We start from the raw sequence: 12436 nt of genomic DNA on the forward strand, positions 1-12436 counted from the left end.
CTATGGGTAATTATGTTTTCTCAAGATAAAGAGACTGCAGCCGAGGAGGAGATGAGCATCCCGGGTCTGGATTGGGGGATTGAGGAGATTTTACAGAAAGACCAGAAGAAGGTGCCACAGAAGAAGGTCCCCTATGCCAAACCCATCCCTGCCCAATTCCAACAGGTAACTTAGTCTTGAGTCACTTTTGTATGCAAGAAGCAAGAAAAAGAAGCAAGACGGGTCTGCTGTGAGTAAATTTGAGTATTTGCTCTGTGACATTTCTCACTCTTTCTCCCTTTGTCTCCTCCCCCTTTCCTTCCTTCAGGCCTGGGCGGACAATAAGGTGCCTCTTGTGCCACCGGGAGGAGAGAAGAAAGAAAGGATGGATGAGAAGAAAATGGAAGGGAAGACAAACACCAACCCGATGATGCTAGAGGTGAGGTCCTCTTTGAAACAAAAAAATGTGACAAAAGTGTCAGTGACAAAAATGTGCAAGAGAAATGCATTTTAGGTCAAAGGTCAACAAACCTTGCCCTGCAGTGCAGCTACAGGCATTTGTTTCAGATTAAAAGGATAGTTCATGCAAAGTCTATATTTGGGCCTTAACTTGAGTTGTGTCTGAAGGGCCATGGTGACAAAATCCACAATAATCCATTATTTACTTCAGGCTACCATTGTCAGATTTCAACGGAAACGGCCGGACCGATGTTAGCAGAACTGCACTACAAGCCGAAACTCCCTAAAAAATACTTCAAACTAAGTCTGATAGTTGGAGGTAGCGGGGATTTTTTTTACGTGCATACTGCTGAATTAATTGCTGGAATTTGGTTACTCAGAACTGGAACTATGTCCTCACGTAGCCACAGCACAGAGCATCTGTATGCATCTTCCACGGATGACGTCATTCCTCTGTGTTCCTCTCTTAGACCTGTATTGCTTTTCAGATGTGAACAAAACTGACCCGTGAACATAGGAAGTATCAGAGCATTAAATTTTTTAAGTTTCATTGCAAAAATAACATTCTCGTGGGAAAGAAAACATGGACAGGTTCTTGCAAGTATCGACGCTAGTGTTTTTGAGGACGTTCCAGCTCGGCTGTTTACGTTCATGAAATCTGACGAAAATAATAGATTATTAGAAATAATAATAGAATAGATTATTATGGATTATTTCAACATGGTCCTTCAGACAGACACAACTGAAGTGAAGTGTAATTTTACTCAGATATAGATTTAACGTGAACTATCCTTTTAAATGATACGCTGAATCAGGAATGATAGGCTGAATCATTTTCCCCAGCAAATGAAGATGGACCGTATGAATCAGATGGACGGGAACATGCCTCCCCCAGGAGGTCCACAAGGACCCATGCCACCTTTCCCTGGCCAGGGAGGAACCATGCCCCCACCTCCTCAGGGCTTCCCCCAGTCCATGCCCCCTCAGCAGATGCCCCACAACATGGGGCCCCCCATGGGCCCTGGCGTCATGCAGGCTCCGTTCATGCGTCCGGGCCAGATGGGCCCCCCTCCAGGGTCCCAGCACCACCAGGGGCCTCCTCAGGGCATGATGGGTCCCCCTGACCTCCATGGGCCCCAAGGCATGCAGAGGCACCCCGGCCCCCACAGAAACATGGGCCCCCAGGGGCCTCACGGCATGCCTCCCGGACCCAGAGGGATGCAGGGCCCCCCCGGAAACATGCAGGGCCCCCCACCGGGAGGAATGATGGGGCCCCCTCCTCGAGGCCAGGGACCTCCACCACAGGGGGGCATGATGCCCCCTCAGGGGAATATGATGGGCCCACAGGGACCCATGCAGGGCGGGGTGGGAATGGGGCCTCCCATGCAGAACCCTCCCAGGACACACGGCAACATGCCAGGCATGGGGGGCATGCATGGGATGGGCAACATGCAGGGGCCACCCCCAGGTGGGATGCACGGGCCCCCACTGGGTAACATGCAAGGACCCCCCGGGAACATGCAGGGACCCCCTGGAAACATGCAAGGACCCCCAGGCAATATGCAGGGCCCACCAGGCAACATGCAGGGGCCTCCATCCTACATGCAGCACCAGGTGAGATTGTCAAACTAGCTGTAAAACAAAATAAATGTCAGAAATATGAAGGTAGGCTCATTTCATAAGAATGTGGCAAGAGCTTTTGTTGAATCTAAAGAGGTCTGGGGTGGGTAGTTCAGTGGTGGAAATTGTAGCAACATTGTCTTGTTGGTTAGCCAACTTGCTAGCTACATTGAGTTCAAAATAAAAAATTTAAGCAGTAGGGCTGTTTGTGTTGCAACATGAAATGATCCAAGATGGTTCAATTCAATGCTTACTGAAACGCCTCTTTGTGTTGTTTACAAAAAGTCTCAAATCCTAAAAACACCACTTCACACAGGTGGGACAAAACACTGGCCCCATGATGCATGGGATGGGACAGCAAGGACCCAATGGCAAAGGTAGGTGAACACAAATTCTCACGAGTCTAAGATAACGTTTTTTGGTCGCTTACACAGATTTGCAGATGTTATCGCAGTTGCAGTGAAATGCTTGTGTTTCTATCTTCAACAGTGCAGTAATACCTAGCAGTAAAAAAATAAACTATATACACATAATCCAGAAAAAACATCTGAACGCGCAATGTCAGAGACCGGAACAAAATACACTACATGGCCAAAGGTATTTGGACAACCTTTGAAATTAATGGATTCGGCTATTTCAGCCACACCCGTTGCTGACAGGTTTATAAAATCAAGTTCACAGCCATGCAATCTCCATCGATAAACATTGGCATTAGAATGGCCCGTACTGAAGAGCTCAGTGACATTCACCGGGGCAGCGTCAGTTTGCCACCAGTCCGTTTGTCAAATTTCTGCCCTGCTAGAGCTGCCCGGAGCAACTGTAAGTACTGTTATTGTGAAGTGGAAACGTTTAGGCGCAACAATGGCTCAGCTGTGAAGTGGTCTAGTCACACAAGCTGACAAAACAGGAACACCGTGTGCTGTAGCGTGTAAAAATTGCCTCTCCTCAGTTGCAACACTCACTACCAATTTCCAAACTGCCTCTGGAAGCAACATCAGCATCAACTGTTCTTTGTGAGCTTCATGAAATGGGTTTCCATGGCCAAGCCTAAAATCACGATGCACAATGCCAAGCGTCGGCTCTGGAGCAGTGGAAATTCATTTTCTGGCGGTCCCACGGACAAATCTGAGTTTGGCAGATATCAGGAGAACGCTACCTGCCCCAATGCATAGTTCCAACTGTCAAGTTTGTTGGTGGAGGAATAATGTTCTGGGGGTGTTTTTTCATGGTTTGAGCTAGGCCCCTTAGTTCCAGTGAAGGGAAATTAGCATGCAATGACAGTTTGGGGAAGGCCCTTTCCTCTTTCAGCATGACAATGCCCTCTTGAAAAAAGTGAGGTCCATACAGAAATGGTTTGTTGAGATCTGTGTGGAAGAACTGTATATGTGTATATATACACCACCGTTCAAAAGTTTGGGGTCACTTAGAAATATATATATTTTTTTTGTCCATTAAAATAACATCAAATTGATCAGAAACACAGTGTAGACATTGTTAATGTTGTAAATTACTATTGTAGCTGGAAACAACGCTGTGTACTACTCCCTTCACAGAACAGCGCAAACTGGCTTTAACCAGAATAGAAAGAGTGGGAGGCCCCGGTCCACAACAGAGCCACAACGGTCCACAACAGAGCAAGAGGACAAGTACATTGGGGTGTCTAGTTTGAGAAACACCTCACTAGTCCTCAACTGGCAGCTTCATTAAATAGTACCCGCAAAACACCAGTCTCAATGTCAACAGTGAAGAGGCAACTCCAGGATACTGGCCTTCTAGGCAGGTTTCCCATGCTTGTTCAATGAACCATAAACAATTAATGAACATGCACCTGTGGAACGGTCGTTAAGACACTACCAGCTGACAGACGGTAGGCAATTAAGGTCACAGTTATGAAAACATAGGACACTAAAGAGGCCTTTCTACTGACTCTGAAAAACACCAAAAGAAAGATGCCCAGAGTCCCTGCTCATCTGCGTGAAGGCATGAGGACTGCAGATGTGGCCAGGGAAATAAATTGCAATGTCAGTACTGTGAGACGCCTAAGACAGCGCTACAGGGAGACAGTGGCAGACCACGTGTAACAACACCTGCACAGGATCGGTACATCCGAACATCACACCTGCGGGACAGGTACAGGATGGCAACAACTGCCCGAGTTACACCAGGAACACACAATCCCTCCATCAGTGCTCAGACTGTCCGCAATAGGCTGAGAGAGGCTGGACTGAGGGCTTGTAGGCCTGTTGTAAGGCAGGTCCTCACCAGACATCACCGGCAACAACGTCGCCTATGGGCATAAACTCACCATTGCCTATGGGCACAAACTCACTGTTGCCTATGGGCACAAACTCACTGTTGCCTATGGGCACAAACTCACCGTTGCCTATTGGGGTAACATCTCACAGCCAGAACTGTCTAATCTGGTGCAGTTCATGAGGAGGAGATGCACGGCAGTACTTAATGCAGCTGGTGGTCACACCAGATACTGACTGTTACTTTTGATTTTAACCCCCCCTTTGTTCAGGGACACATTATTCCATTTCTGTTAGTCACATGTCTGTGGAACTATTTCAGTTTGTCTCAGTTGTTGAATCTTGTTATGTTCATACACATATTTACACATGTTAAGTTTGCTGAAAATAACAGTAAGAGGACTTTTCTTTTTTTGCAGAGTTTACATATAATGATGCGTAAAGACAGTATATGAATAGTAAAGATGTGTACAGCAGTCGTTATAGAGGATGACTTATATTTCAGTATGTGCCCTCTGTTGTGATGTCTCCGATTCTCCCAAGGAGATACCCGAGGGCCCCCCAACCACCACATGGGTCCTCCACCTGGGGGCCAGGGGCAGGGCGGCCCTGGGGGCCCTGACCAGGGCTCTGGTTCTTACTGGGGAGACTCTCAGCAGGGGCGCCGATCCAACGACTTCAATGAAGGTGGCCAGGACTTCCACGGACGGGGAGAGGAGAGCTGGAGGAGAGGGTCCAGCCAGGAATACCAGGGAGGCCACAGAGGAGGGGGGCAAGGGGGAGGAGGGGGAAATGGGGGAAACTGGGGCTCTTCTGAGGAAAGATTCCCCCGTGATGGAGGAGAGTTCCGAGGTCGCAGGGACGACAGGTGAGCTTACCTTGCTTTTTGGTTGTGACCTTTAACCTCGCGTCTGTCTAAACTTACGTCCGTGCCGCCACCTCTACCGGCTCTCTAACCTACATCTTTATACTTACTTGAAATCTCACCTAAGCTCTCATAGTGTTTACCTGTACCTCTACACCTTAAATCTCACCTCTTACCTACTTTTTCATCATTCTCATCTTAACCCAAACCTTCGTCATCAGGGAACCCCCTCTTTCAAACCTACCTTTGCTCTGACCCTTAACTTACTATATTAGTGGATCTATGGGTTGCTTCTGCCTCGGGTTGCTCAAACTATGGGCTTATGTGCGTGTGTGCATGTCAGGTTTGGTGGTTATGGGAGTCCAGGAGAGGAGTTTGACCAGAGGCAGAGAGACAGACTGCCTCCACCAAGGCATGGCCAGGACTCAGACGACACGTGGGTCTAACTTTCCTACTAACTCGCCTACTAACTCACTGTACCTACCAACTCGCCAACCAGCTTTTCTACTGACTCACAAACTGTCCTAACTGGCAACCTAGCCTTCCTACAAACTCGTCGACTAACCCGCAGACCAACTTTCCTACTAACTACGTACTGTCAAAATACACTGTAAAAACTAGAACACAGATATTATGCATACCAAGGCCAGGATTCAATCCAAGTCGCATTATAGAGCAGTGCATTATAACAGACTTTTAAAGGTAATTTACTCTTGAGCCGACATGTGCATAGTTCACCCTGAATGCAATCTCTGCAAATGTCTGGGAAAATGAATTTAAAAGGTGTGTTGTCGGCTGTCTAGTGCACTGCTTTTTAATTTCCCAAGTTATCTTAGTGGATGTTTCCTCTAAAAAACAGCAGCGGAGGTTCTGTTTTGAATCATGTATTTTGACTAGCAGTTGCAGTATCACATATCACACTGCTGAGAGTAAGCACAATCATATGTGATTTGCTTTATAGCCTTAGTGTCCTGAAGTGTGAACCTCTCCTTTTTCGAAGGAAAGGGTAAAGCATGGACAGTGGAGCATGGATGTTTCATCGGGCCTTCTGTATCTCCACTCAAACGGCGTCTCTTTTCTGTGCAGGTACAGAGGGGTTGGACAGGGTCGCCCTGGGGGGAGGGGGTTCCCTGATGAGTTTGGTGGGCAGGAAGAGAACTTTGACACCTCAAATGAGATGGCCGGAGGTTGGGACAACGGAGGGAGGGGGAGACCCCCCCGAGGAGGGGGCCCACCCAGAGGAGGAGGTGAGACCAGCTGAGTTTGTGTTGTCTGTCCCTCTTTTATGATCTATCTGTCTCTGTCCTTATCTAGTTCTCTCTCTACCTCTTTCTCGTCTGTCTGTATCTGTCCATCAATCTATGGGTCCTATCTTTCATTCATCCCTCGGTTGTTACCTCAGGTGGTGGTGGTGGACGCCAGGGCTTGCTCCCCACCCCTGATGAGTTCCCCCCACACTATGAGGGAGGCAGAAGTCAGGAGGCCTGGGAGGGCGGGCAAGATCAAGGTAAAGGGGCTGTCTTATCGAACCAGGGTTGCGTGGCAGGCCAACAGCTCCCAACGCTAGCCACAAGGAAATAATAGCATAGTAGGCTAACCCTTACAGAAATCATGGCTAGCAGCCAGTCTCACTCCACGTAATGTATACGTTCAAGGTAGTGAAAGGGCTAATCAATGTATATGGCAGCCCCAGAGGATTTTTAGTGCGACACTACTAAGGAATTCATTTTTTAGGGGTTCATTTTGACAGCTCAGCGCCAGGTTATGAAATGAATAGTGCCACACGTAGTGTGAGTAATAGTGTTCGTTTTATCCACATCTCCCCCATTTGGACCCTGTTGGGAAATTACTGTATTCATGTAATTGCATGTGTGTGCGTCTGTGTGTGTGTGCCTGTGTGCTCCCAGGTCACGAGGCATACAGAGAAGGCCAGCGCCCCGAGCACGGCCCACTGCATGACAGCCCGTCCCCTGCCAGCCGTGAGCGCTCCTCCTCCCTGCAGGGCATGGACATGGCCTCGCTGCCCCCACGCAAACGCCCGTGGCACGACGGCCCGGGCACCGGAGACCAAGACTCCCCGGGAGCAGGGGTAGAGGACAGGACAACAGGTATACATGGGAGAGGGGTTAGGGGGGGTATTTGTGTGTGCGTGTTAATGTGACAATGACTGATGCTAAGGCTGTGATTCATGTATCCATTACTTGTCATGTCATGGAGACTTTCAACTACTAGCCTAGCCCACCATGCCTTTATTTCTCTTACAGTACACAGTGCATTCGGAAGGTGTTCAGACCCCTTGACATTTTCCACATTTTGTTATGCACATTCATTTTCTGCACATCTAACACTTCAGTGTTTAATTGCTAAATTGTAATTATTTCACCACTGTGGCCTATTTATTGCCTTTACCTCCCTAATCTTACTTAATTTGCACACACTGTATATAGACTTTTCCATTGTGTTATTGACTGTATGTTTGTTTATTCCATGTGTAACTCTATGTTGTTGTTTGTCAAACTGCTTTGCTTTATCTTGGCCAGGTCGCAGTTGTAAATGAGAACTTGTTTTTATATAGTTTTGCTAAAATGTATAACCTGTTTTTGCTTTATCATTATGGTGTATTGTGTGTAGATTGTTTTTATTATTTAAATATATTTTAGAATAAGACTAACGTAACAAAGTGGAAAAGGTCAAGGCGTCTGAATACTTTCCGAATGCACTGTATTGAGACTATAATCTGTCTTTGCATGTCATTCTTTGTTGTTATTAGGGGTAAGTGGTTTTATGTCCTATTTTGAAATGGAACGGAGTCCAACCCCAGTCTCTTCTCCCTCTGCTCTCTCCAGGCCGACCGCCCCAGAGAGAGGAAGGCGGCTACGGCCCCTCGACCCGCGGCGGCAGAGGGGGCTGGAGGGGGGCGCCCCGCGGGGCCTCCAGGGGAGGAGGGCGTGGCCGGTAGGACTGAAGGAACAACTCGCTACCAATCGACCTACCTGCTCCCCACCAAACCTCCACTCTCTTACCTCCCCATCCCCTTTTCTCTCCTATTCACCCCCCCGCAAAGAGGACAGGGACCAAAAAGAGATACACAACCACTACCGCCACCTCCTGTCCCCCAGATCAGTGGATCATCTCTGGGCTCAGACTACACCTCTTCAGGCCTGCTTGTAAGGCTGGAGGATGGATTGTTTACTGTGTGTATAGGGGCCTCGTGGAGTGGGAAAGGGCCTTTATTGCTGTATGTGTCGAAAGCCTCAGGTCTCTCACTACGAGATGGATGAGTTGCTATCTTTACATTTGGATCCTTTAGACGACAGATTCCGCCCTATGGCTCTTTGCCATACTCATCCTGATTGGTCGCAGGGTGAATATTGCAAGCTGAAGCAATCACTGATTGGTCAAGGTTTCTATTCCAAGTTCAGACATGGGCCACATAACAGAATGTTTTTTGTCAGTGTGGTTTGAACAAAGCATTGTAACAGGCAAGAAACCTGGGATTTATTCAGGAGGGTGCAACGTTTAGAACATTGCAGATAGGCATTGGTAGGATTCCTCATTCTGCATTAGAAAGAATTGTCTGTTCTCAACATATTTCTGTCTGAATGTTTTGTAATGCTGCACCCTCCTGAATAAACCCCTGGACACACTTCATGTGATAATGTGAACTGCCCATAGTTTCTCTTTTCTACATGTACTGTATCAATCACACATAATAGAAAGAGTCCAGGATCTTGAACTTTGCAGATAGGAATACAATGTACAGATCAGACAACTTTTTTGTTTGTTTTGGGAAGAATAGAGAACCATGTCCACTTTGTACATTACATTTATATCTGAAAATGTTCAGAGGGTGTGGCGCCACACTGAAAATGCCCACGTTTCAAGATTCATTATTCCAGGAGAGGATTTGGTCCTTGGCTATATGGGTGCATCCCAAATGGCACCCTATTCCCTATATGAAGCACTACTTTTTAACATGGCCCATAGGGGTATGGTCAAAAGTAATGCACTATATAGGGAATAGTGTGCTATTTGGGATGCTCAGAAGTCCTGTTTGTCACTGGTAGTTAACAAACAGAACAGGGCGTTGAATATGTTATTCCCCCCAAGTCCTCGGCTCCATTTATTTAAGTTCATTTTTAAATGTCCAATAATGGAGAGAAGAAGAATCACTGTCTCATCGCCGGGCTCCCCTGAATATCGAGGCGGCCTTCCTCTCTTTCTAAATGTACAGTTTGTCATGAGATTGTCATATTGCTTTTGTCCATTTTTTTGTATGAGACTAATAGAAATGTGTGCAAAATGTCACCCTCGTTTCTGGTCTTTCATTCTTTGTACAGGGGGGGGGGGGGGAAGTGTGTACTTGTACACCCATAGCCTGGTCCTAGACCGGTCTTGCCATCTCCCTGGTTTGGAGTGACAATGACCATAAATATATGGAACCAGGCTAGTAGAGCCCACGTCATCACATTAACCGTTAATTGAGACACCATTATCAAGGAAGGGTTATATTGAATCAGAACCTAAGACCATACATAGCCTTTTTGGATAGTCTCAATAAGTGATAACCTAAAGGAGGAAGTTAGGATAAGTAAAACCTCAAGGAAAGACAGGAAATATGCATTTGAAACTAGCCAGACCTGAATACAGACTTTCAAATAGCCTACGGTTTTAGAAATACGCTTGATTTAGCTTGCCTGGCATGCAGAATTGGTACTTTTGGTGCTATTCCCTTGGTCCTGCACCAAGTATTTCATTCACTCTAGGCCAATATTCTATCCCTTGGTTCAGGATAGAAAATACATTCCATGGTAAGATTGTACATTTTATTAGTTGAAAAAAAGACATGAGGCTTCATAGTTCTCTGCTGGTCTGTTCCATTTGAGTCTTATTCTGATATATTACTGGGCATGTTGGTCCATCAGAAGTAAATTACAAGAGAAAAGGAATTAACACCATTGTCATGGGCCACATTATGACATTGTTTTGCTAGTGCACTCTAAACTAGTCATTCAGTCCTATTCACAAGAGGGCAAAAGTCCGTTCGGATTAATTGAAGTGGTGGTTAAATTGGCATCGTTTTACCCGTGACAGTCCTTTTGATAGCAGACACTGCCATCCCTCCCATGAATCGAATTCCTGCGCTACCGCCCGGCAGCAAAGAGACGATGTACCCAACGATTACCGCAACCTGGACAATGGCTCCGACGGCGGTAAGTATGGTGCTGTGAAGGCTGAGCGCTGCATAAAGTGTACCTCCAATAGAGCACAGATACACCAACGCGCTGGGAGTCGGCCTCGCTATAAGCTTGCTGGGTCCCCGCAGTATCGCTGCTCCCAGAATCGCGAAAAGAGAGCCGAGAGACCAGAGAAGGGCAAATTTGCGCGCATACAACAGCAACAAGGGTGCGTACAGGGCGGACAGTCCAAAGCACAACGCCGAGAACGCAATACACACTCCGAAAGCGACCAGTCGTTGCGAGCGACTCATTCCCGGAAGACATGGGTCTGGCTCCGTAGACCACGGCCAGGAATAGCCGCTGCCTAACCCTTGGCCTGTCGAACCTCCGCCGCGACTGCTGGAACCAGAGAACGGGCTCGACCAGCTACCGAACCAGCTCCCAGCTACTGAAGTGGATTCGATATCTATGGTCGTACTTGAGCTGGACTGAGATATCGTCTTGGCACCACCTTTAGACTGGGCCAGATATTCTTGAAGATTTCGATTCAATTCCGCCATAACTTCTCGTCGACTTGTATGTTGACAAATTTCCTTTATGTGCGACTGAGTATTCTGCCTGCAGCACAAATGATGACGTCACGTTTACATTGTGGATAACTCATTAAAAATATTAAATTTGAATCCATGTCAATTTGTATTGTGCTTATATTCAAACACAAGAAGGAATTTACGAAACAATTAGAATTATCCTTCAGAAACCACTCACCACTATATCTTTTTTTTCACTATAGTTGTAGTCCTAAATCCCGGAAATGAGTTCGCTCTGGTTCGTTCAGCCATCCCTTTTGGGAAAGAATAGGGCTTTGCAATACACACTGAAAATAAGGTTTGAGGTTAACACAGGTTTAGGACATCCTATGCGTTTTTTCTGACATAAATCAGTTAACATGACCTTAATGAATTATGAAGCCTTTGTGATTAGTTTTATTTTATTATTACATACATTTGTCAAAATTCACAATAAGTGACGTTAGCTGATGAATATGATGTCATAGAACAAAACGTGTAACATATCCTAAGCATGTTATTACCACATAACTTATTTTCGGTGTTTATCCAAAACACATACAAAAACGCCATTAATTTCCCTCAGAGAGACACAGCGTGCACACATTTTGCGTAATCACGTTGCCGTATGGTACATATTACGCAATTGTCCCAATTCAAACCACACTCAGGGTTGTCATGTCTGCAGCTTTCCTGAAATTGGGCCACTTTGAAAACGATGTCGGGGGTGAAAATGTATTGGTCGCTAGTTGCGGGTTTTTGTGCTACTTCTAAATTGCACCGCCATGGCAATTTCTTCAACATAAACAGTACCAACGTTTAGACACACATACTCATTCCAGGGTTTTTCTTTATCTTCACAATTTTATACATTGTTGAATAATAGTGAAGATATCAAAACTATGAAATAACACATATGGAATCATTTAGTAACCAATATAGTGTTAAACAAATCAAAATATATATTTTTGTATTTGAGATTCTTGAAAGTAGCCACCCTTTGCCTTGATGACAGCTTTGCACACTCTTGGAATTCTCTCAAATAAATTTTAATTGGTCACATTTAAATCAAATCAAAGTATATTAGTCACATGCGCCGAATACAACAGTTGTACATCTTACAGTGAAATGTTTACATATGAGCCCCTAACCAACAATGCAGTTAAAAAAAAATATGGATAAGAATAAGAAATAATAGTAACAAGTAATTGAAGAGCAGCAGTAAAATAACAATAGCAAGACTATATATAGGGGGGTACCGGTACAGGATCAATGTGCGGAGACACCGGTTAGTTGAGGTAATATGTAGGTACAGTTAATAAAGTGACTATGCATAGATGATAACAACAGAGAGTAGCAGTGGTGTAAAAGAGGGGGGGTCAATGCGAATAGTCTGAGTAGCCATTTGATTAGCTGTTCAGGAGTCTTATGGCTTGGGGGTAGAAGCCGTTTAGAAGCCTCTTGGACGTAGACTTGGTGGTCCGGTACAGCTTGCTGTGCAGTAGCAGAGAG

The 12436-nt window shown here is 45.9% G+C and overlaps 2 protein-coding genes across 16 annotated transcripts in view; one reads left to right on the top strand and one right to left on the bottom strand.

The window, feature by feature from the left end:
* wdr33 (WD repeat domain 33) overlaps positions 1-9483 on the top strand; it is a 40347-nt gene extending 30864 nt beyond the window's left edge. Inside the window, exons 14-23 of one of the 15 annotated variants that reach the window (XM_021612648.3) lie at positions 26-165; positions 308-418; positions 1282-2052; positions 2375-2435; positions 4854-5178; positions 5519-5611; positions 6262-6422; positions 6578-6682; positions 7083-7283; positions 8022-9483. In XM_021612648.3, the coding sequence (XP_021468323.1) occupies positions 26-165; positions 308-418; positions 1282-2052; positions 2375-2435; positions 4854-5178; positions 5519-5611; positions 6262-6422; positions 6578-6682; positions 7083-7283; positions 8022-8134 (2081 nt within the window). In that variant the 3' untranslated portion in view covers positions 8135-9483. The remainder of the gene's footprint in view (positions 1-25; positions 166-307; positions 419-1281; positions 2053-2374; positions 2436-4853; positions 5179-5518; positions 5612-6261; positions 6423-6577; positions 6683-7082; positions 7284-8021) is intronic. The other 14 variants (XM_021612650.3, XM_021612651.3, XM_090181738.1 and 11 more) reach the window with 14 other exon arrangements.
* A 504-nt stretch (positions 9484-9987) lies between these two features.
* sft2d3 (SFT2 domain containing 3) lies at positions 9988-12091 on the bottom strand. Its single transcript, XM_021612654.3, has one exon. It carries the CDS (start codon positions 10913-10915, stop codon positions 10241-10243), a length of 675 nt encoding a protein of 224 aa, XP_021468329.2. The 5' UTR covers positions 10916-12091; the 3' UTR covers positions 9988-10240.
* Between the last annotated feature and the right edge of the window lie 345 nt (positions 12092-12436).

The sequence above is a fragment of the Oncorhynchus mykiss genome, chromosome 8, assembly GCF_057628025.1.
Source record: "Oncorhynchus mykiss isolate SJ-2025 chromosome 8, ASM5762802v1, whole genome shotgun sequence".
NCBI classification, from domain to species: domain Eukaryota; kingdom Metazoa; phylum Chordata; class Actinopteri; order Salmoniformes; family Salmonidae; genus Oncorhynchus; species Oncorhynchus mykiss.